This window comes from Dendrobates tinctorius, unplaced genomic scaffold (genome assembly GCF_039654945.1).
Source record: "Dendrobates tinctorius isolate UK_male_01 unplaced genomic scaffold, ASM3965494v1 ptg000005l, whole genome shotgun sequence".
NCBI lineage: Eukaryota > Metazoa > Chordata > Amphibia > Anura > Dendrobatidae > Dendrobates > Dendrobates tinctorius.
In genome coordinates, this window is record NW_027361673.1 from 36,634,547 (window position 1) to 36,658,891 (window position 24,345).

Below are 24,345 nucleotides of genomic sequence, written 5' to 3' on the forward strand. Positions count from 1 at the left end.
GCTTGTCCAGAGGGTCAAAAGATCACAGCGTGCTAGGCCGCAAAATGTCTGCCAAAGTAGGAAGAGTGCAGTGTGGCACTTTTTTGAACAAAATCCTCATGATCAGGCCAAGGTTATCTGTAAGAAGTGCGCAAAGACCTTTAGCCGAGGGAAAAATCTGAAAAATTTGAATACCAGTTGCATGCTTAGACATTTAACCAGCATGCACTTGCAAGCGTGGACACAACACCAAACCTCAAGTGCCACATGTGCAACTGATCACAACGAAGGTAGTCAGCAACGCTACATTGTTTCCCCCACTGTAAGCCCACCGGTTAGCACAGCAGCAAATGTTGAGGTGTCGTTGCAAGACCACAGCAGTCAGGGAATCCCACTGTTATATCAACGAAAGACTGATTCTAGGCCATCAGAAAGAACACCAACTCCATCACCATCATCAACCCTCTCTCAGTCCGCCCTGTCCACCGCTACTTCCACCATATGCAGCTCTCAAGTCCAGCTCACCCTCCCAGACACTATGAGTAGGTCAAGAAAGTACTCAGTCTCTCATCCGCGTACACTGGGTTTGAACGCCCACATTGCCAAACTAATCTCGTTTGAGATGATGCCCTTTCGGTTGGTGGAAAGCACAGCTTTCCGCGAACTCATGGCCTATGCAGTACCACGCTATGACCTACCCAGTCGCCACTTCTTCTCTCGCAAAGCCATCCCAGCCCTCCACCATCATGTGAAAGACCGCATTGTCCATGCACTCAAGCAGTCAGTGAGCGGAAAGGTGCACCTCACAACTGATGCATGGTCCAGTCGGCATGGCCAGGGCCGTTACGTGTCCATCACTGCGCACTGGGTTAATGTGGTGGATGCAGGGTCCACAGGGGACAGCGGTGGTGGGACAGTGCTGCCTAGCCCACGGTATAGGAAACAGTTGGCTGTAGGCGTTCGACCCTCCTCCTCCTCCTCCTCCTCCAGAAGCGAAAGCTCGTCCACAGAGCGCAGTCGTACGAGCACTCCATCTGCAGCTGCCACTGTTACACACGATGTGTCCCCCTATCGAGCAGCTAGTGGAAAGCGTCAGCAGGCTGTGTTGCAGATGATGTGTTTGGGCGACAGACACACCGCCGAGGTGCTGGCCGAGTACTTGAAGCGACAAACTGAGTCATGGCTGGGCTGTGTACATCTTGAGGCAGGCAAGGTAGTTAGTGATAACGGCCGTAATTTTGTGGCAGCCATAGCCCTTTCAAAACTCAGCCACATATCTTGCTTGGCTCACACCTTGAACCTGGTGGTGCAGTGCTTCCTCAAAAATTATCCGGAGTTAACAGCCCTGCTCCAGAAGGTGCGAAGACTGTGCGCGCACATCCGCCGGTCGCCTGTACACTCCGTTCGTATACAGAAGCTGCAGCGATTGCTCCACCTTCCCAACCACCGCCTCATTATCGACATTGCAACAAGGTGGAACTCCACCCTGCACATGGTGGAGCGGCTGTGCGAGCAGAGGCAGGCCATAATGCATTTGTGGGAGGATACACGGCCAGGCACTTTGAGAGCAGACATGGAGTTGACAGGCGTGCAGTGGTCGAAGCTGAAAGACCTTTGTAAAGTCCTTCAGTGTTTTGAGGAATGCACACGGCTGGTAAGCGCAGACGACGCCATCCTAAGCATGAGCATCCCACTTATGCGTCTGCTCATGAAAACTTTGACGCACCTTAAGGAGCAGGCGTCTGCAGCCAATGTTGATGAGGAGGAAGAGGAGGAGGGAATCCTTGATGACATTCAGCCATTGTCTGCTCAGGGACCTCTCCTGGACGAGGTGGAGGAAGAAGAGGAGGAGGAGGAGGATGATGGGGATGATTACTTAGGGGAGGAGGATGCATCTCGTGGGGCAAGTGAAAATGTTGGCGTGGCAAGGTCTGGTACAGGGTTTGTGCGTGACTGGAGGGATGTGGATTTGCCAGAAAGTGCTCCTCCACCCAGCACTCGCAGTGCATCATTGACACCGGGAACATTGGCCCACATGTCAGATTATGCCTTGCGGATCCTAAAAAGGGACCCCTGCATTGCCAAAATGATGAACGATGACGACTACTGGTTGGCCAGCATCCTGGATCCACGCTATAAAGGCAAATTACAAAACATCATGCCACAGGAGAACCTTGACCTAATATTGGCTAATAAACAAGCAACTCTGGTAAATCGGTTGCTTGAGGCATTCCCAGCACACAGCAGCGGTGATGGTTCTCACACGAGCCGTACAGGCCGGGGGCAGCTTGGCAGAGGTGTTCGTGGTGCACACAGCAGAAGTGGCGTTGGAGACAGGGGTTTCATGACACTGTTGTGGACTGATTTTTCAAATACCGCTCACACAACTGGTAATACTGCATCGATGGAAAGTGACAGGAGACAGCAGTTGTCAACTATGGTTACAAACTACTTTTCCTCCCATATCGATGTTCTCCCACACAGGTCATTCCCCTTTGACTATTGGGCCGCTAAACTGGACACCTGGCCTGAATTGGCCCAATATGCCTTACAGGAGCTCGCTTGCCCAGCTGCAAGTGTGCCATCGGAAAGAGTCTTCAGTGCAGCTGGATCAATCCTGACAGAAAAAAGGACCCGTCTGTCAACCCAAAATGTGGATGATCTAACCTTCATTAAAATGAACCACGCATGGGTTTCCAAGGATTTTGTCCCACCTTCCCCTGATGACACATAGGGTGACAGAAAAATGGCTTGCTTTGGTCCACCTCTTCCTGGTACTTCACCTATTTCGCCTTTTGCATCAGCTGAATGTCCAACATCAACATATGCCACTTTCTAAAACTCCCTAACTGTGCTGCCTCCCCCCCCATGGCCGGGGTCACCACCTACCGCACGACACCGTGCGAGTGCCGTTGCCCTGGACAGGTGGGTAGGCCGACTCTTGGGCGCGGGCACTGGCACAGGGTCCCTCATAGTGCAATCAAGTGTCTCTGACGGTGGTGGTGCACACCCGCCGTCAGACACACCGCTGTACTATGAGGGGCCCAGTGCCATTACCGACGCCCACGAGTGGGCCCCCCTTGCTTGGGCAGGGCCCCAGCATTTGCAATCTTTACCTCTCCCTGCTCCTCCGCTGTGTAATCTGGGCCGTCAAATCCATACTGTGCCTGACACCGTCTGAGCCTGCCTCCTGAGACATATGTTTTGAATGTGTACGCTATCCATACATGTTATCCAGGGATACGGTACCCTTTCTAACCTTTCTACAATCACGTGCAATCCATACTGGGCCTAACACCGTCTGAGCCTGCCTCATGCTGTATAGACATATATTTTGAATGTGTACGCTATCCATACATGTTATCCGGGGATACGGTACCCTTTCTAACCTTTGTGCAATCACGTGCAATCCATACTGGGCCTAACACCGTCTGAGCCTGCCTCCTGAGACATATATTTTGAATGTGTACGCTATCCATACATGTTATCCGGGGATACGGTACCCTTTCTAACCTTTGTGCAATCACGTGCAATCCATACTGTGCCTGACACCGTCTGAGCCTGCCTCCTGAGACATATATTTTGAATGTGTACGCTATCCATACATGTTATCCAGGGATACGGTACCCTTTCTAACCTTTGTGCAATCACGTGCAATCCATACTGGGCCTGACACCGTCTGAGCCTGCCTCCTGAGACATATATTTTAAATGTGTACGCTATCCATACATGTTATCCGGGGATACGGTACCCTTTCTAACCTTTGTGCAATCACGTGCAATCCATACTGGGCCTAACACCGTCTGAGCCTGCCTCCTGAGACATATATTTTGAATGTGTACGCTATCCATACATGTTATCCAGGGATACGGTACCCTTTCTAACCTTTGTGCAATCACGTGCAATCCATACTGTGCCTGACACCGTCTGAGCCTGCCTCCTGAGACATATATTTTGAATGTGTACGCTATCCATACATGTTATGCAGGGATACGGTACCCTTTCTAACCTTTGTGCAATCACGTGCAATCCATACTGGGCCTGACACCGTCTGAGCCTGCTCCTGAGACATATATTTTGAATGTGTACGCTATCCATACATGTTGTCCGGGGATACGGTACCCTTTCTAACCTTTGTGCAATCACGTGCAATCCATACTGGGCCTAACACCGTCTGAGCCTGCCTCCTGAGACATATATTTTGAATGTGTACGCTATCCATACATGTTATCCAGGGATACGGTACCCTTTCTAACCTTTGTGCAATCACATGCAATCCATACTGGGCCTGACACCGTCTGAGCCTGCCTCCTGAGACATATATTTTGAATGTGTACGCTATCCATACATGTTATCCGGGGATACGGTACCCTTTCTAACCTTTGTGTAATCACGTGCAATCCATACTGGGCCTAACACCGTCTGAGCCTGCCTCCTGAGACATATATTTTGAATGTGTACGCTATCCATACATGTTATCCAGGGATACGGTACCCTTTCTAACCTTTGTGCAATCACGTGCAATCCATACTGGGCCTGACACCGTCTGAGCCTGCCTCCTGAGACATATATTTTGAATGTGTACGCTATCCATACATGTTATCCAGGGATACGGTACCCTTTCTAACCTTTGTGCAATCACGTGCAATCCATACTGGGCGTGAGAACGGCTGGCGAGCTGTTAAGCAAGCTACAGCACCTGTCCAGACAAGTACAGGGATTCCCTAGCGAGGAGACTTATTTGATTGTTTTCAATGTTGGGACAGCAATTTTTGGGGAGCACTATACTCTGGAGAATGATAGATGGGGCCCACCATACACTGGAACATTCCAAAAGTGGACATCAGACACTGGAGCAGCATTTACAGGGCCCATTATACACTAGAGCATTAGAAATGGGGCCCATTATGTTTGGAGCATTATTTGGGCCCATAAGACAGTGGAGCTTCATCCATGGGGACCAACATATACTGTAGCATTATGTGGAGCTCATCATATACTGTTTCAAACATTATATGGGACCAATGATTCTGTATGGAGAAATAGATGGGCCTCGTCATGAGATGTAAAAAGTGAGGTATTTTTCATTGTACTATACCGCTATTTATCTGCCGTATCGGAGCATGATGAGTTGTGGTATGTGTTAAAGGGGCGCTCTTTCGCCCAGGGCACATGAAAACCTGCAGCTAGCCCTCCCCCCCCCCACAACTTTAGCCAAATAACCCCCATTTTTCAGTGCGTAACTTGTATTATGAAGTTAATTAAGGTTGACAAGCTTAAGTAAGAAGAATTGATGCTTTTGGCATTCAAATGGGCACTGTAGGTGTTTTCCTGTCCTCCTCTCACTGCCGACTTTTATTCCCCATTGACTTACATTGGGTTTCGTGTTTCGGGACGACCCCGACTTTTCCCTATAATCGGACGATCTTGCTCGACCCGACTTTTGGAAAAGTCGGGTTTCACGAAACGAAACGCGACCCTAAAAAACCAAAAGTCGCTCAACTCTAGTTTTTAATCCTGGAAACAGATGTTTCGTTGATCGGAATAGGTATGCCATATAGAGAGTGGATTGTTCGGCCTCCTTGTATCAAGTTAGATGCTATTCCTGTAGTTGCTGCAGGTGACACAATTTCTCCTTGTCCTCTTAAATGATGTGTAAGTAGATGGTATAGGTAGGTCTTTCCAATGCCACCAGGTCCATCGAGAAAAAAGCACTTTGGTATTAAACTGCTATTTTGTAAAGCTTCAGTAATGACATCATAGGCAAAAAGTTGCTCCTGATTAAGAGTTTCTTTCATCTCTGCAGCTTTTTTTAACTCATAATCCTTATCATATTGTTTAAGGAGTTGTTTAATATTTTTTGCTGGGCGTGGTAAATTATAATCAGCAAAAGTTTTTCCATGGACTATGAGGACATCTTGGACATCTTTCATAGCATATCCTTCACAATCGATACACTCTTCAGTGTTGCTGTGGTATGTATGACAATAGTCTTGTAAAAAATGGTCCTTAAATTCATTCCACAATTCAAGTGGATTACTGGGGGGGCCAAAAATACAGATATAAGCAAACATGTCTCTAAGGCTGGTTTCACATTCGCGCTTTTTAAGCGCACGCACGGCCGGGGGTAGCTCCGCCCCCGAGCCGGCTCTCTGCCCGGCGTGCCCACCCCTTCCTTGTAGCGCCGCCTCCTAGCGCACAGCGGCGCCTGCGATCGGCACACCCTATCTTTAGCATAGGGTGCGCAGATCGTGCGCAGGCCGTGCGCTAGTTGCGCTTTGACCTGCGCTGCGCACTTTTGACGGTGCGCCGTGCGCGCCAAAATCAAACTTTTCGGATTTTGGCGCGCACGGCGCACCGTCAAAAGTGCGCAGCGCAGGTCAAAGCGCAACTAGCGCACGGCCTGCGCACGATCTGCGCACCCTATGCTAAAGATAGGGTGCGCCGATCGCAGGCGCCGCTGTGCGCTAGGAGGCGGCGCTACAAGGAAGGGGCGGGCACGCCGGGCAGAGAGCCGGCTCGGGGGCGGAGCTACCCCCGGCCGTGCGTGCGCTTAAAAAGCGCGAATGTGAAACCAGCCTAAGTTGGGAAGGCATGTTAAGAATGCAAGCATCTGTTAAAGTATGTCTCCAGATGCTATCATCGAATAATAATCCAAGTGCTAACGCAGCATCCTTAAAGGTTTCATGCATAACTCCATTGACGGTTTTAATGCTGTCAAAACTGGTAGCAGCTTTTACATGTAGTAACAACAAACGTAAATAATAGCGTTCTTGGTCTTTCACACTAACAGTGTACATTCTTCCAATAACTGTGAGACCCCCTCGTTTTCTTTGTTCCCATGTGCCTTGTTTCCAAACGTAGTGTTCTGGAATTTCGCGGTAGAAATAGTTATGTGCATTGTGGTCGATCTTATTAAGGTTGAAATACGCCATAAGTGTAGAATTGGAATTGAGCTTTTGATGGATGTTGTCTGCAGAGTCATTCTCATGAAAATAGAGTGGTTGAGAATTAGGCAGATGTACGGCTAGGCGAATGATGGCATGAGATTGTTTATGCATAGGAAAAGCAAATATCCGCCATGCAGCCTCAGGTGCACTAACATATCTGGTATCCGTAAATTGGTGTGTTTCATCATGTTGGATGTTATTTTGGGAAATTTCAAGGTTGGCTTTGTCATGTCCTTTGTAAACGTATTTAAATAAATATTTTACACTTTGAATGGAAGCACATATTTCTACATTAATATGGCACTTGTATTTGGTGAGTAAAAATGGGTTATATGGAACTACCCATGAACTGTCAATCGTCTTAGAATGGTGTTCATATGTTTTGCCAATGGGTCTGCGGTAAGTGGGATAGCCATCCTTTTCTTTGATGGTATATGGTTGGTTTTGTTTTGGGAAACCTTTGCTACACTTTCCAAGATCCATACAGGGAGAATTAGGATTGTGTTCTCCACAGGGACCATGAATCATGTGTTGAAGAACAATGTTATGGAGCTGAGGGTAGATTGTTTCATCAGGTATTTCAGCCCAGACTATATTGTCTATGTCCGCCTCAGTCCGTAATTTAGACAGGCTGTCAAGAATAATTAAAATATGAGCGTGTGGGAGACCACGCTTCTGAAATTCAATGACATGGACCATTGCAGTGACGTTTCCAAATAATCCACTGCTAATGTCTCTTAAGAGGGATTCCAGTTTAATTTTAAAGACACGTGCAACCAAGTCTGGTCTGTGTTCAACACGCTGCCACGGTTCTAAATGTGTAGTAATCTCATTCCACTTAGGATTACATGTCATGGTGATAAATAGATCTGGTCGACCATACTTTGTAACAATAGCCATAGCATCCTGGTAGCGCTGCTGCATGTTTCTTGGACTGCCTTCAAAAGAAGATGGTAAAATGACGGTTTTCCCAATAGGGATGCCCTTTTGAACCGATTTTTTGAGTAGATGTTCTTGAAGGAGGCAGTAATCCTCCACTTTTAAATCTTTTTGGTGTTTGTGGATGTAATGTAGGCGATTAGCTTCGATTTTGACATAAGCATCTACTAAATATTGCTGTGTTAGCTTACCACCATTGAGGAGTGGATTAAAGTAATTTCTGACAGATAACATATAGCAATAGTATTGGAGTTGAGTGATCCTCCTCGAACTTTTGCCTTGTTGTTTGAGTCCATCATGCCATCCTTGGTCTCCATAAGGGAAAAATATTGGATAGAGGAGGGCATCCAAATTGCTATGGAGAATACTAATTTGTTGTGTTTTTGGAGCTAAAGGGTTATGGGGATCAGGTTTTAAATGAATTAATATGTCTCTATTGAAAGGTGGCTCACCATTGTCATTTTGAAACACGACTGCTACTTCACTGACAGTGGGATTATTGTAGCGTCGAGGGTCTTGAGTACAATCTTGTTTAATAGCCATAGTGATGTTTGGCATGACAGTTCCGTTTTGTAGAGATTTAATTTTTTCTTGTTCTTCCACATCACGTAACATTTGATAAGCTTCCACAAACGGATTAAAAGTTTGGATTTGGAGGGCAATAATGTTCATCAATGTAGGATGACATTTTTGATTTTCTTTACATCGTAAGCGTTGTTCGTTTGCGGTAGTGGTATCGAGAATGTAAAGTTGGGCAAATGCGCGTTGCTGGTCATCTGAGGGATGTAGTGTTCCAGTTCTATGATAGATCTGGCCATGTATGCGGAAACAGTATGGGCCATATCCAGGAGGTGGTGAAATATTTGCACCCATGGAGGCAAAAGCAAAGGAACTGTTAATACTTCGAATATTATCCATGAAATTTTTGCTAAATTCACTTTGCCCTTTCAGCAAACGTGTAAAGACATCAGGATATTGTAGTATGGGTACATGGACTTTACCCTTCTGACAGCAGAGCGTAAAGTTGTTATCAGAAGGTATCTCTGCTACAAAATGCAAAGCTTCGCAATGCTCACATACATGGATCATGTCACTACAGCTGTGTTCGGTAATACTATTTTCATCATTAGTGAAAATGTGAGGTCGTAGTAGAAGTGCATGTCCAACCGATGGGGTGCGCCTAGTTTTGAGACCAACGTATATTTGTCTTGGTTGCACTTTCTGTGGGCTAACTGCAGCTTGTATGTGAAGAAACTGTGCGTTGGTATTGACTAATGGTGGTATTGATAGGGCAGAAACAGATTGCTGATTAGTTATGTCAGTGAACGGCATATAGGATGAAGTGTGGTAGTAACTTGTTCCACATGCTGATGTGGAAGCATCCTGTTGTGAGTCTACTAATAATGATGAGGAAGAAGCCGTCTGTTGTTGGCGGTGATGGCGTGTAGAGGCTTCTTCAGCCAATGTAATAGATTTAGAGTTAGGGGATTCGTGTGTGAGACGACGGCGTTTATAAGCCTTAATCTTGTCAAGTCGATGCTGTTTTTCCTCAGGAGTCTCATTAGCACGGCATTGTTTTTGTCGTAGTGCTAAAGCTGCTTTCCTTTCACTGGCATTGGCATACTGTGCATCGGTATTGAATGGTGGTATTGATAGGGCAGAAACAGATTGCTGATTAGTTATGTCAGTGAACGGCATATGGGATGAAGTGTAGCAGTAAATTGTTTCACATGCTGATGTGGAAGCATCCTGTTGTGAGTCTAATAATAATGATGAGGAAGAGGCCATCTGTTGTCGGCGGTGACGGCGTGCAGAGGCTTCTTCAGCCAATCTTATGGATTTAGAGTTAGGGGATTCGTGTGTGAGGCGACGGCGTTTATAAGCCTTAATCTTCTCAAGGCGATGGTGATTTTCCTCAGGAGTCTCATTAGCACGGCGTTGTTTTTGTCGTAGTGCTAAAGCTGCTTTCCTTTCACTGGCATTGGCATACTTTTTGTTATGACTCATGTTGGCACAGGTAAAGGAGTCTATTTGGCAGTTATCTGGCAGTGAAGAAGGCGTCCTGGAGTATTGTAGAGTAAACAGATACTAATTGACCCTGTAATTGCCCAGCAGTAGTTATGAAGTGGTAGTGGCAAATTGGCCCTGTAGTTAGACACCGGCAGAGGAGCAAGGCAGCAGTAGTTATGGCGGTAGAGGCAAATTGGCCCTGTAATTAGACACCGGCAGAGGAGCAAGGCAGCAGTAGTTATGGCGGTAGAGGCAAATTGGCCCTGTAATTAGACACCGGCAGAGGAGCAAGGCAGCAGTAGTTATGGCGGTAGAGGCAAATTGGCCCTGTAATTAGACACAGGCAGTGAACAGTCAGAGGAGCAAGGCAGCAGTACTTATGGCGGTAGAGGCAAATTGGCCCTGTAATTAGACACCGGCAGAGGAGCAAAGCAGCAGTAGTTATGGCGGTATTGGCAAATTGGCCCTGTAATTAGACACCAGCAGAGGAGCAATGCAGCAGTAGTTATGGCGGTAGAGGCAAATTGATCCTGTAATTAGACACCGGCAGAGGAGCAAGGCAGCAGTAGTTATGGCGGTAGAGGCAAATTGGCCCTGTAAATTAGACATCGGCAGAGGAGCAATGCAGCAGTAGTTATGGCGGTAGAGGCAAATTAGCCCTGTAATTAGACACCGGCAGAGGAGCAAGGCAGCAGTAGTTATGGTGGTATAGGCAAATTGGCCCTGTAATTAGACACCGGCAGAGGAGCAATGCAGCAGTAGTTATGGCGGTAGAGGCAAATTAGCTCTGTAATTAGACACCGGCAGAGGACAAAGGCAGTAGTTATGGTGGTATAGGCAAATTGGCCCTGTAATTAGACACCGGCAGAGGAGCAAGGCAGCAGTAGTTATGGCGGTAGAGGCAAATTAGCCCTGTAATTAGACACCGGCAGAGTAGCAAGGTAGCAATAGTTATGGCAGTACAGGCAAATTGGTCCAGTAATTAGACACCGGCAGTAAACAGGCATAGGACCAAGGCAGCAGTAGTCATGGTGGTACAGGCAATGCCAAGCGTCCGCACAGCAAGTCGGCGTGAGGTAAATGACGCAATTTCACGAATGCAAGATGGCGTCGGCGAAATCTCGCGAGATTTCGCCGACGTCGTTAACACCTCTTGCCATGTTAACCCTCAACACACCACACCGCCTCAACACACACTCCTCTCACCTTTCACCTCCACTCATGTCCACTCACTCTTTTACTCCACATACGTTCCTTTCTCTCACTCCGTTTCTCATACTCACACCGTCATCGTCGCTGCCTCGACATCTTCCTCCGCCGCCGCGATCCATGATCCAGACGTTCTCCTGGCCGCCGACATGTTCTTGCGGGACGCCATCTTGGATTTCGTGAAATCCCGCGATATTTAAGATGGCGTCGCCGCAACATGTCGCTGGCGTGGACGACATCGGGATCCAAAAAGATGGCGTCGGCGAAATCTCGCGAGATTACGCCGACGCCATTTTGGATCCCGATGTCGCCCATGCCAGCGACATGTTCTTGCGGGATGCCATCTTGGATTTCGTGAAGTCCCGCGATATTCAAGATGGCGTCGCCGCAACAACATGTCGCTGGCATGGGCGACATCGGGATCCAAAATGGCGTCGGTGTAATCTCGCGAGATTTCGCCGACGCCATCTTTTTGGATCCCGATGTCGTCCACGCCAGCGACATGTTATTGCGGCGATGCCATCTTAAATATCGCGGGATTTCACGAAATCCAAGATGGCGTCCCGCAAGAACATGTCGGCGGCCTGGAGAACGTCTGGATCCTGGATCGCGGCGGCGGAGGAAGATGTCGGGGCAGCGACGATGACGGTGTGAGTATGAGAAACGGAGTGAGAGAAAGGAACGTATGTGGAGTGAAAGAGTGAGTGGACATGAGTGGAGGTGAAAGGTGAGAGGAGTGTGTGTTGAGGCGGTGTGGTGTGTTGAGGGTTAACGTGCGTGTGTGTGTGGTGACGTCACCGGTTACAACTGGACGGAAGTTGTTACAACCGGAAGCTGGTTAGGGCATTTATTATTATAGATATTAAGTGATGATGGCGCCTCTGCTAAAAAATGACAGATTTATGCAAAATTATTTCCACCTTACAATTATGCAAATAAGCAAATAGCTGATCAAAATGTATACTATTCTGCAAGCTTATATATGGTAACCAGCTTTTCCAGTCTCTGCTCTGAATCCACTCGTGTCTCCATTCAATGTCAGCAAGCAGTTAATCCTGAATGCTATCTCTGTGTTTTGAACTCTGCAAGCTTATATATGGTAACCAGCTTTTCCAGTCTCTGCTCTGAATCCACTCCTGTGTCTCCATTCAATGTCAGCAAGCAGTTAATCCTGAATGCTATCTCTGTGTTTTCAACTCTGCAAGCTTATATATGGTATATAGTTTTTTTCAACTTACTCTGCTTGTCCCCTTATGTTGTGAGGTCAAGAAACTTTTCAAAGTGCTTTATGATCCATGTAGTGCTGGACATGTGTTTATTTGACCACAACATTTTATTGGGTCCTGGTGTCTCAATTTAGTGTGATTGATTAACGAGAAGAGAGAGAGGCCAAAAAAAAAAAAAAAAGTTTTAAGTCTTATCCTCCTATATATTCAGACATAGCTTGGGGATAGCATTTATGCAGGGGGCATTTATGCACACTTTATCCAAGTACAGTTTATCAAAGTACTGGCAGTTATAACATGGCAGGGAGACAGGTAAGACATTTATATACATCTACTCCCTGTACATTTGGAGTACAACAAATATATACCATATGCATTTGTGTAATTTATATCCTGGCCGCTGCATTCACACAAGTCCACCGCCCTGGCATTAACTCTCTACACTCCATCCACATTGGCCCCTCGCTTCTTTCCTCTCCTATGTATAGCACTCATGCTCTTTTCACGTTGTTAAATTGCACAGATCCAGTCAGTCCCACCATTCAACATCAGAGACGCTCTCACAAATCACTTAACCATCTGCTCACTCTTTCTATCCTCCTTCTCCTAGTCGCAGGAGACATTGCTCCCAACCCTGGTCCCCCATGTTATAGAGAGTCAAACCCCCCGACTGCTACACTTAGAAACCCCTCTAATCTTATTAATATTCCCTGCATGCCATCTGTCTCTCTTAATTGTGCACTTTGGAATTCTCGCTCAGTGTGTAACAAACTCTCCTTCATTCATGACTTTTTCCTTTCTAATTCTCTTAACCTCCTGGCTCTTACTGAAACCTGGATCCAGCAGTCAGACACTACCGCTGCTGCTGCTCTTTCATACGGGGGGCTTCACTTCTCTCATACCCCAAGATCAGACAGTAGAGCTGGTGGAGGCGTTGGTCTGCTCCTATCACCAAAATGTACCTTTCAGGTTATCCCTCAAGTACCCTCACTTGTCTTCCCTTCTTTTGAGGTCCATGCCGTCAGACTCTACACCCCCTTCTCCATGCGAGTGGCGGTGGTGTATCGTCCTCCCGGCCCCTCCCATCAGTTCCTGGATCATTTTGCCACTTGGCTTCCACATTTTCTCTCCTGTGACATCCCTACCCTCATCATGGGAGATTTCAACATCCCCATTGCTCTTCCCCTCTCACCATCTGCTACTCACCTTTTATCTCTAACCTCCTCGTTTGGCCTTTCGCAGCTTACTAATTCTCCAACGCATGAAGACGGAAACTCCCTCGACTTGGTCTTCTCTCGACTTTGTGCAGTGGATGATTTTGCAAACTCCCCTCTCCCGCTCTCTGACCACAATCTTCTTTCATTCTCTATCAAGAACTGCCAGGCTGCTCAGGTCACCCCCACTGTCCAGACTTATAGAAACATACAGGCCATTAACACCCAGAAACTTATGAAGAACTTGCAATCTTCATTGGCCCCTATCTCCTCCCTCTCATGTCCTGATTCTGCATTGAAGCATTACAATGAAACACTTCAAACTGCCCTGGATGAATTTGCACCCCCTATAAATAGAACACCACAACGCAGACGGCGACAACCCTGGCACACGGTGCAAACACGTTTCCTGCAGCGGTGCTCCAGGTGCGCCGAACGTCTGTGGAGAAAATCCAATCTACCCGAAGATTTCATCCATTTTAAGTTTATGCTTAGAACATACAACACTGCCCTTCACCTCTCAAAACAAACCTATTTCAACACCCTCATCACCTCACTGTCCAATAACCCGAAACGTCTCTTTGACACTTTTCATTCTCTACTCAATCCAAGAGTACAGGCCCCAACCACGGAGCTCCGAGCTGACGATCTGGCCAATTACTTCAAAGAAAAAAATGACCAGATCCGACAGGAAATTATCTCCCAATCACCTCATACCATGCACTGTCCTCCCTCCCCCACTGCATCTAACTCACTCTCTGATTTTGAACCAGTCACAGAAGAAGAAGTAAGCAGGCTCCTTGCATCTTCTCGCCCAACTACTTGCACCAGTGACCCATTTCCGTCACAGCTCCTCCAGTCCCTTTCCCCTGCTGTCACCCCTCACCTAACTAAAATATTTAACCTCTCTCTCTCTTCTGGTATTTTTCCCTCCTCATTTAAGCATGCCATCATACATCCACTACTTAAAAAACCATCCCTCGACCAAAACTGTGCCGCTAACTATAGACCTGTCTCTAATCTTCCCTTCATCTCTAAACTCCTGGAACGCCTGGTCCACTCCCGTCTTATCCGCTATCTCTCAGAAAACTCTCTTCTCGACCCTCTCCAATCCGGTTTCCGCTCTTTACACTCCACTGAAACTGCCCTCACTAAAGTCTCTAATGATCTGCTAACAGCTAAATCAAATGGTCACTACTCCATGCTAATTCTCTTGGATCTCTCTGCAGCATTCGACACTGTGGATCATCAGCTCCTCCTCACTATGCTCCGTTCCATTGGCCTCAAGGATACCGTTCTCTCCTGGTTCTCCTCCTATCTCTCCGACCGCTCCTTTACTGTATCTTTTGCCAGTTCCTCCTCCTCTCATCTTCCCCTTACTGTTGGGGTCCCCCAAGGATCGGTTCTAGGCCCCCTCCTCTTCTCCTTGTACACTGCCCCTATTGGTCAAACAATCAGTAGATTTGGTTTCCAGTACCATCTCTATGCTGATGACACCCAATTATACGCTTCTTCTCCTGACATCACGCCAGCCTTTCTAGAAAACACCGGCGATTGTCTAAACGCTGTGTCTAATATCATGTCCTCACTATATCTGAAACTGAACCTGTCAAAGACTGAACTCCTGGTGTTTCCTCCCTCTACTAATGTACCTATACCCGACATTGCCATTTCTGTGTGTGGTTCCACTATTACTCCCCAGCAACAGGCCCGCTGTCTTGGGGTCATACTTGATTCCGAGCTTTCCTTTGCCCCCCACATTCGATCACTGGCTCGCTCTTGTCATCTGCACCTCAAAAACATTTCTAGAATTCGCCCTTTTCTTACCTTTGACTCTGCAAAAACTCTTACTGTTTCTCTTATTCATTCTCGTCTCGACTATTGTAACTCTCTTCTAATCGGTCTCCCTCTTACCAAACTCTCCCCTCTCCAATCTGTCTTGAATGCTGCAGCCAGGGTCATATTCCTCACCAATCGTTACACCAATGCCTCTACCTTGTGCCAGTCATTACACTGGCTACCCATCCACTCCAGAATTCAGTATAAACTTATTACCCTCACTCACAAAGCCCTCCATGGCTCAGCACCACCCTACATCTCCTCCCTTGTTTCAGTATACCACCCTACCCGCGCCCTCCGTTCTGCTGATGACCTGAGGTTAGCATCCTCAATAGTCAGAACCTCCCACTCCCGTCTCCAAGACTTTACACGTGCGGCGCCAATTCTTTGGAATGCACTTCCCAGGTCAATACGATTAGTCCCCAATCCCCACAATTTTAAGCGTGTCCTGAAAACGCATTTATTCAGACTGGCCTATCACCTCAACACATTAACCTAATCTATCCCTGTGTGGCAGAGCCAAAAGTCTTACCATAACCAGGTTCCCCGCATCATTCTCCCACATGCTTTATGCATCCATTAGCCCTCTGTGTCCGTACTGTCACACACCTAACATTATGGCTGGTCCATACAATCAGGGCAACTGTTACCACCCACCTTTCGTGTCTACCTCTTTCCTCATAGACTGTAAGCTTGCGAGCAGGGCCCTCTTTCCTCTTGGTATTTGCTATAATCTACTGTATGTGATTATTGTTATGCTGTAATGTCTATTGTCTGTACAAATCCCCTCTGAAATGTAAAGTGCTGCGGAATATGTTGGCGCTATAAAAATAAAATGTATTATTATTATTATTATTATTACTATTTGCTTTTGTATATTTGCTTAACAATCAGCCTTTGGATCTCTTCCTCCTGCTTGCTGAATATCAAACTTTCATGCTCATTTTTCATGCTGTCCTAGGCATTGGTGCGCTCAGTGCACAGACAGCTGGAGAATATCTGTTATTACTATAATGTGGCTGCAGGTGTTTATGTTCCATAATAATCTCATCATGAATAAAGACAGAACTAGCACTTGTGAGTACATGAGCCAGATAATTACTTACATTACTGAACACTTCTGGGGCAGCAATTTATTTGGACTGATAAAAGAAACTGCTGAATACTAAGTAATTTAGATTTATAAATGTACTGCCATATAGTACTGTAAGTACGTTGCATGAGGGTTTTTCACCTTACTGCTTTAACACGCATCTGTTGTTTCAGGTGATCTCATTGTCTTGTGATTTGAGAAATATCTAGCAGACATAGGGAATGAGGAACTTAGGCCAGGTGGTCCGGACAATATTGGAGAATTGCTGACAAGTGCAAGACTCCGGACAGTAAATCACATGGTGTCTAAATAACCCCAGGTCGGACACCCAAATATGTTCATGCATTTAAACTGACCAATTAGCTAAGAAGTAAAGCCTTTATGTTAATGAGTAACCACTCCTTTATACGAACTGATAAAAGACCATATACGAATAAAGTTTCCAGAGTTCTGCTGGAATGAGTTGTTGCTAACGAAGTGTAGCTTCCTCTTTTACTTTGAGCGCTCAATAAGACTCTGTCTAATCAGGACAGGCCACAGTACGCACAGGGGTAAATCTACCCAAATCAAAAATAAGTCCACATCAATATGACATGCATTTTTCACCATTTTCCAGCTCAATCTCTGAATTTCATTTATCTCTGAGCAAGTGGTTAAATACAAGTTGCTATAATGTCTCCCATACACAAAGACATTTGGGATTCCTGTGCTCCTTTTTCTGTCTAGCACATGTTGAGAAGCAGTAACATGGAGGACATTATATAATAGTAGTGAGCAATATAGCTGTGAATCCAGCACTGGGGCAAGATAAACACTTGCCAAAAAGCAGCAGTATCATTTTTGCACTCAGTCACTGAACATAGACAATGGGCAGCTGTAATCTCATCCCTCAGTGAGCAGATAATCAGTTTTTATCGTGAGCAAGACAGATTTTAGCTGTATTTTTATGTCAATGATAAGATCAGGGGAGAAGAGAAGTGGTTGATAAGTGAAGAAATTAAGATGGTTTCTTGTCTTTCTTTACATTACTGATTTATACAAAATTTGTGGACAGCAATAGCGACGGCAGTTTTGTTTTCTTTTTATATAAACTTATTTTTTCTTATAAATTATTGAGAGGGAGGCCATCCTGCTTGAGCTGCTGTTAACCCCTTCAGCCTTCACTCCACAGCATGTTTTCAATTCTTACCAGTATCGCTTTATGTGGTATTAACTTTGGAACACTTTAACTTATCCCAGATTCTGAGAATGTTTTTTGTGACACATTGTACTTCATTTTTATTTGAGAAAATATTGGAATTTTGGTGAAAATTTTGCAATTTTCAAACTTTGAATTTTTATGTCTTTATGTCTTTAAACCAGATACCATAATTTTATTACAGAAAATAGTTAATAAATAACATTTACCGCATGTCTCTTTTACATCAGCATCTTTTTTGAAACAATTTTTTTGTTAGGAATTTGGAAGAATTAAAAGTTAATCAGCAATTTCTAATTTTTCCAACTAAATTTACAAAACCAATTTTTTAGGGACTACATCCCATTTAAAGTGGCTTTGAGGGTCTGTCTGACAGAAAATACCCCATCATGACTTCATTTCAAACACTGGACCCCTTAAAGTGCTCAAAACTACATTCAATAAATTTATTAACCCTTCAGGTGTTTCACAGGCATTAAAACAATTTGGAAGGAAAAAAATTAAAATTTTACTTTTTCCCACAAAAATGATGATTTAGCCCCAAGAGTGTAGCGAGGAACCCATGCAGTTAGGGCGGAACAACTCATTTTTTGGTCCTCCTGCAGTTTGGTGCAAAGAGGGAGTCTGTTTTTTCTGTGGTAAGAAGGGTCATTTTGTGGGTACTTGTCCATCCATACTTAACCCAAACAGCCACTGTAAAACTAAGGAGCCCAAATTGCACAGAGGTTAGCAACCCTGGTGAACATATTTCCTCTGTGGTTAGGTCGCAATTCTTTTTACCAGCTGAAATTCATTTTGTTGGAAGTAAGGTGTTTATTTCAGCCTTTTTGGACAGTGAGGCAGGGTTTAATATGATTGACACTCGGTTCGTCCAAAACGAAGGTCTCAATCAACATAAATTATCTAGACCTATATCAATAATCCCTATAGATTCTGCACCCTTGAGCCAGGGGTATTTTACTCAGGTCATTCATGAGATATGTCTGCAGGTAGGGGCCATGCACTCGGAATCAGTCGATAGTTATGTGCTAAACTTCTTGCCCTCCCCTCTGGTTCTGGGGCTACCTTGGTTAACATTGCACAATCTCGTGGTGGACTGGCTGACTTGGGAAGTAGTAAGGTGGAGCGAGTACTGTCAAAGACACTGCTTGGGCACTCGTTTAGCCAGGGTTGATACCCGGTCTCTTCTGGAATACCTATCTGATTTTGAGGATGTATTCTTGAAACAGGAACTATGTACAAAAGACCTTGGAAGAGCCTTAGCATACCGCATGTTGACTTATAGATGTGTAACTTGACAAAACAATTGAAGTACAAGAAGTACTGCAAGATATAAATATGTGTATCATCCAACCTCCAAAATTCCTTGACAATGCTCAGTCGTCACCACCTTCAGACAACTTTGTATACAAACCCTGCCTCCCTTTAGATTTATCTGTGCATCTTTATTTAAGAAAATCAATCATGGATGACAGTGAAGGATAAAAGAGTTAAAGATGGAGTTTAATTTTTTTTACTTACTTTCATGACTGAAAAATGCTGCATTTAATTCTTTCACCATTATTAACTGGCAAAAAATGATTTAATAATTCTTCTCTTGGATGCGTTAATGATACATATTTTGTTTTTGCATCTTTAATTTTTCCTGTCCTTATTTCAAGACCTGTCACTTTTGCATCTTTCTGTCAGCACAACAGGACATGGGCTCCTTTTTTGTGGGATGAGTTGTACTTTTGAATGACACCAATTGATTCATCAAATACTGTATGGAAAAATGAGATAAAAGCTCATGGCTCTGTTCCTACTTTTTTTTAGATGTGTTGTTGCCATCAATTTCTAGATGACGTACGGTAGTTTTTTCAAATGTAATGAAAAAATGTCTAACGTTCACCTTCCCATCAGTGTTCTCCATTTTGCTGTAAATAAAATATGGCTATAAAATATTTCTGATACATTGCATTCTCTTTTTCTTTTTATTTTGCACAGCTATTTTTGAATTCATGGAAGACGTGTGTGTTCCATATGTTAATGCGGTTTTTGCAGTCAAGGAGGTAGAGATGGTTCGGAGAGACGTCAAGATGTTAGTGCCCCAATCTCGGCCAATCTGACGTGATGAACATCTCAGTGGACAGACTTTGTACATGAGTAGTGAATCTTCCAGTGTATACTCAGTGTGTCAGTGAAGTTGGAGAAAATTACATTTAGCTTCACTGCACATGCTGTAGAAGCCTCAATATGTGTAGGGGAGCAGAAAAGTGTCAGATCAGTTGCAGCTTTGCCCATAAATAATACTCAGAATCTAACTTGAGAGACCCTGAGAGATATTTTTTTTATTAATATTAGTATTATGATATGCGGTATCTCTGGATAGATGATGATTTCCAGCATCTGCAGATGGAAAATTGTAAAACTACAGTTTATTAAATGATTCAAAATCACAAAATCAACATAAGCATTAAAGATGAATTCAGGAACTCATGGCCTACACTTTAGAAACGTGGAAAGATTCTTAGTCATATAATTAAAAACCCTTACAAGTTCAATATGCGTATGTGTTTCTAAATTTTTTTTAAAAGAATAAGTAAGAAAAATTTAAGTTTTAATGTTTTCTTACTGCAAATGTGGAATTCTTCGTCTATCTAGTATTCCTAAATGGTAAATATTACAGATTTAATGGGGTTTCCCATCAAAGATGTCTCTGTCCTTTGAGATAGAAATGACTTGGGAAATTTCTTGGGATCGTTGAGAGCTACTGGTGGTTGATTTTAAATATACCACCTACATAAGTATGACTAAATATGCATTGCCACTTTTGTGCCAGGAAGAGTGATAAGGCATCATTAATGCTGCATTTAAAAAACACTCATTTCACGATTATCTCGCTGTGTAAACAGGCTGCCACTCACCCAATGAATAAGCAAAGTGCCAGTTCACCGCGTGAAATGATCTTTTGCATAGTGCAAAAAATCATCGTTCATGGCGGAGCATTGTCAAGTGTAAACAAGACTCACCCCTGGCCGACAATCATGGCAGCCAATGGGCATTGAGCGATTTAGTATAGATCACTCAGTGTGCATCGTCTACTTTGGTCTGCCTGTGTAAACAGGCATTGAAACAACCGTCGATTGGTAAAAGTTTGCCAATTGGCGGTCATATTGTGCAGCCGGTTAGTACATGTAAACGGACCATTAGATTTGAAGAATCCAAACATCTTTAAAATCAGATATATGGAGTAACTGAAACCTTGTGATTTACTTTTTAGCAAGTGCACACCCAGCCCTATTGAGTAGTGTTTGTTAAAGCATATAAAATATAACTACTAAACTGTAATATGGCATATTCTAAAAAAAAAGCAGTTTTACATATAAATAACTTTATTTATAAAGCCACAGATTATTCTGTAAAGTATTACCACAATTGTAAAAAGATGACAATTCTTAGGAAAACAAGCTGAAAACATAGTCATTGAGGGAGAAGGGGGTACACAAAGCATATGTATATAATATGGGTGTATGATCCACCTTTAAGGAACTTTGGAGATGGGAGAATGGGATGGCTGTAAATTTAACTAAATCCAACTAAACTTTAAACCATCTGTTATCCACTTTCTACTGTAGGTCAAGAATTAAAGTTTTCACGCCTCTATTGTTTGGTTACAAGTCGTCCATTTTATTCAAGGCTGTTTACGTCCTGGATGTAAAACACAGTATTAAATGTATCTCCGCTCAGTTATCATTATATTTCAGAAACTTGCTCATGTGCTGAAAAAAGATTTTCCTGACAAAATGGGTTGACGAGAACCATTCCACTGTTCCGATAATCCCCATTGGCTGGAGAACGTGGTTCTGAGAGATGGTCCTAAGGGAAGGAAAATAGAAAGATCATTTTGAAAAGTTGAATGTACATCAAAAACTCACAAAAATTATCCATTCCCCAAAAAAAAGATTTTTAAAGATTTTGGATTACCTGCCACGACATTAGAGAACAAAGAATACAATCATAGACAAGTAAGCTAAGCAGCAGTAGTCAATGTCAAGCAGCAGCTTCAAAAGTAAATAGGATTTTATGGTGTATAATAAGAGAAATAATAACCCATGATTACTATGTTATATTAAAGTGAATCTGTCATCCCCTGGATGTTTTTTTAATCTATTACTATGGGCATACAGGTAATTGAATGGTTAAACCAGTCTTACCTGTATGCCTCACAGCTGCGGTGTAGACTTTGAGAAATTGATTTATAATCTTTTATGTTAATGATTTCTTCCAGGCTCTGGGGTGTGCGGTGTCTGGAAGAAATCACTGCCTCCTCACTTCATTATACTATCACACCTCCCATCAGCGTCATACTGACCTGCTTGGCACTGTAATCCCGTGCATGCACTGTGCGATTGCACAGTTATGCGGACATTATGCTCCCTTGTATAGGCAGTGTCTGAATTGATGTTCTGCGCCTGCGCAGATCAGTGTGGCGGAAAAGTGATCCTGATATCTAAATAGGAATGGGTTCTTTACAGTTACAGTAGTCAGAATCTGCAATGCCCTATCTCAGTAGGTAATAATGGAAAATAATATGTATGACGGGTATATGGGCACGGGACTATGGGATGGAGAATATGTATGACGACTACATGGGCACGGGACTATGGGATGGAGGATATGTATGATGGGTATATGGGCACGGGCCTATGGGATGGAGGATAATTATAATTTGTTATAACTAACCACAGTTAGTTACTATGCCCGGGCAGCGCCGGGCTCTTCAGCTAGTAGTAAATAATATGTGTGATAGATCATGCATTATTGATCAAGAAAGGTGGAAACTTAGTAATTATGTAACTTTTATGGTAGGTCAGATAAGAGATCTGAGAAGCACTGGTAGGGGGTGAATATAATCCCCATAATGCTGAGATAAAGTAAAAGCTTTGGTTATGTAGAAAGGTGACCTGAACGTCTTGCACAAACCTGAGCACACATCTTGAGATGGAACCACCCATGCAGGGTGAGGAGGTAGAGTTTAATAAGGAAGTTTATTACCAGTTATAAAATTTCTTGAACCTTTTATCTGCCTGCTTATATCTATACCTCCATGTACTGTTGGCCATTCATAAGAACCTACAGTATGTCTACACAACAAAGTAATGTATGGGCTTTGCTGATTATTTTCAACCCTGCCCTAATTCAGCTGATTTAAAAGCCATTTATTTTTTAAAAAATATTGTGGTTATTTGCCATTACAACAAACATGTAACTTGAGAAAGACCGTCCTATCCAGAGCATTACCTCTGATGTCTCCAGAGACTGGATCTCTCGCGGTAACTCCACTGCATGCTTGTTGAAATAGTCCATTGTAATTGCATTATTCCAGTAACTTAAATTATTCTCAGGGTTAGAAGCCTTCTTCTTCCGTCTCATGCAGCACACAGTCAATAAGACGGCTGTAAATCAAACATAACAGAATGGTTACAGGTTGTCTATTGGTAAAGTTTACTAATCTTAAAGGGGTTTTAGGATAGGTCATCAATAATCATAGACTGTTTCTTTGCCGACTCCCAGAACAACCACTGATCAGCTCTTACAGCCTCCAACTAAGACAGTATTTCTGATTTGACCCCTGCCGTGGTTGCGAGCGGCTGATCGATGGGGGTGCTGGATGTTGCCCCCCCACTGATCTAGTATTGATAACCTATCTGACATAGTGAAAAAACCCTTTAAGATGGAGATTACATATAGAGGTTACACATGAAAGGTTTACAACATCTAAAATTGTTGCAACTGTTTTATCATTTTAATAATCCCTGCTGCTGGAAACTCAATCAGGCATGATGGGGCAGATTTGTCAATACTAACTTACATTTAGACACTTTGGGTGTCCCAAATTTATCACTCAAAGGCCTCACTCACATTGGTGTATAATACAAAGGAGTGCAATGCGAGAAAAAAATTGCATTGCACTCTGACCAATGTTATTAAATGAAGCAGTCCTCATCTGCAGATTTTTCCTCAGCTCTAATAGGACTGAGGAAAGAAATCTCAGCATACTGCGATTGGATGTGAGAATGGGATCACACACCCAAAACAAGTCAATAGATGTGAGAAAAAAATCGGACAGCACCCGGACCATGCGTGTGCCGCCCGATTTTTACTCACACAATAACTTAAAAGAAAAAAACACACAAAAATTTTATATTGAAAAAACACCTTCAGACTGTAGCCCTGTTTCACCAATTTATTTAAAAAATAATAAAAGAATCCACGTCAGTGATTCCAACATAGCCCCCCGAATCCAAAGGTAGTCCACAAATGGTAACCTAAACGACATAAAAATTGAGAGTTAAAGAAATAAAAACAAGAAACACTCCCTCATTCACCAATTGATTATTTAAAAAAATTTGTGCAGCTGCAACATAATCCATGGCATTCCCACGACGATCCCCCATTCTGTACAGCAATCTTTGGAGAATTGTTTTGAGAATTTCGCTTCATAGGTCTCTCCTGGTCAAGTCTCATGAGTGATGATGTTAGTAACTCAGTAACGTCATCGCTTGTGAGACATGAGCAGGAGTGACCTGAACCATGGTCATGAAGTCATTCTCCGAACCATGCTCCATAGGTTACTGTACAGAATCTAAGTTGCTGGCTCCTGCAATGCCCGGTGGCTCTGACCAGCTGCCACACCACTAACTAC

The 24,345-nt window shown here is 44.0% G+C and overlaps 1 protein-coding gene across 2 annotated transcripts in view; it reads right to left on the minus strand.

Annotated features, from left to right (window-relative positions):
- Positions 1-21,013: 21,013 nt before the first annotated feature.
- TMEM108 (transmembrane protein 108) overlaps positions 21,014-24,345 on the minus strand; it is a 307,039-nt gene continuing 303,707 nt past the window's right edge. For both annotated transcript variants that reach the window (XM_073569551.1, XM_073569543.1), the window contains exons 5-6: positions 22,941-23,095; positions 21,014-21,515 (exon numbers count right to left, since the gene is read on the minus strand). In XM_073569551.1, coding sequence (XP_073425652.1) covers positions 21,393-21,515; positions 22,941-23,095 — 278 coding nt within the window. In that variant the 3' untranslated portion in view covers positions 21,014-21,392. The remainder of the gene's footprint in view (positions 21,516-22,940; positions 23,096-24,345) is intronic.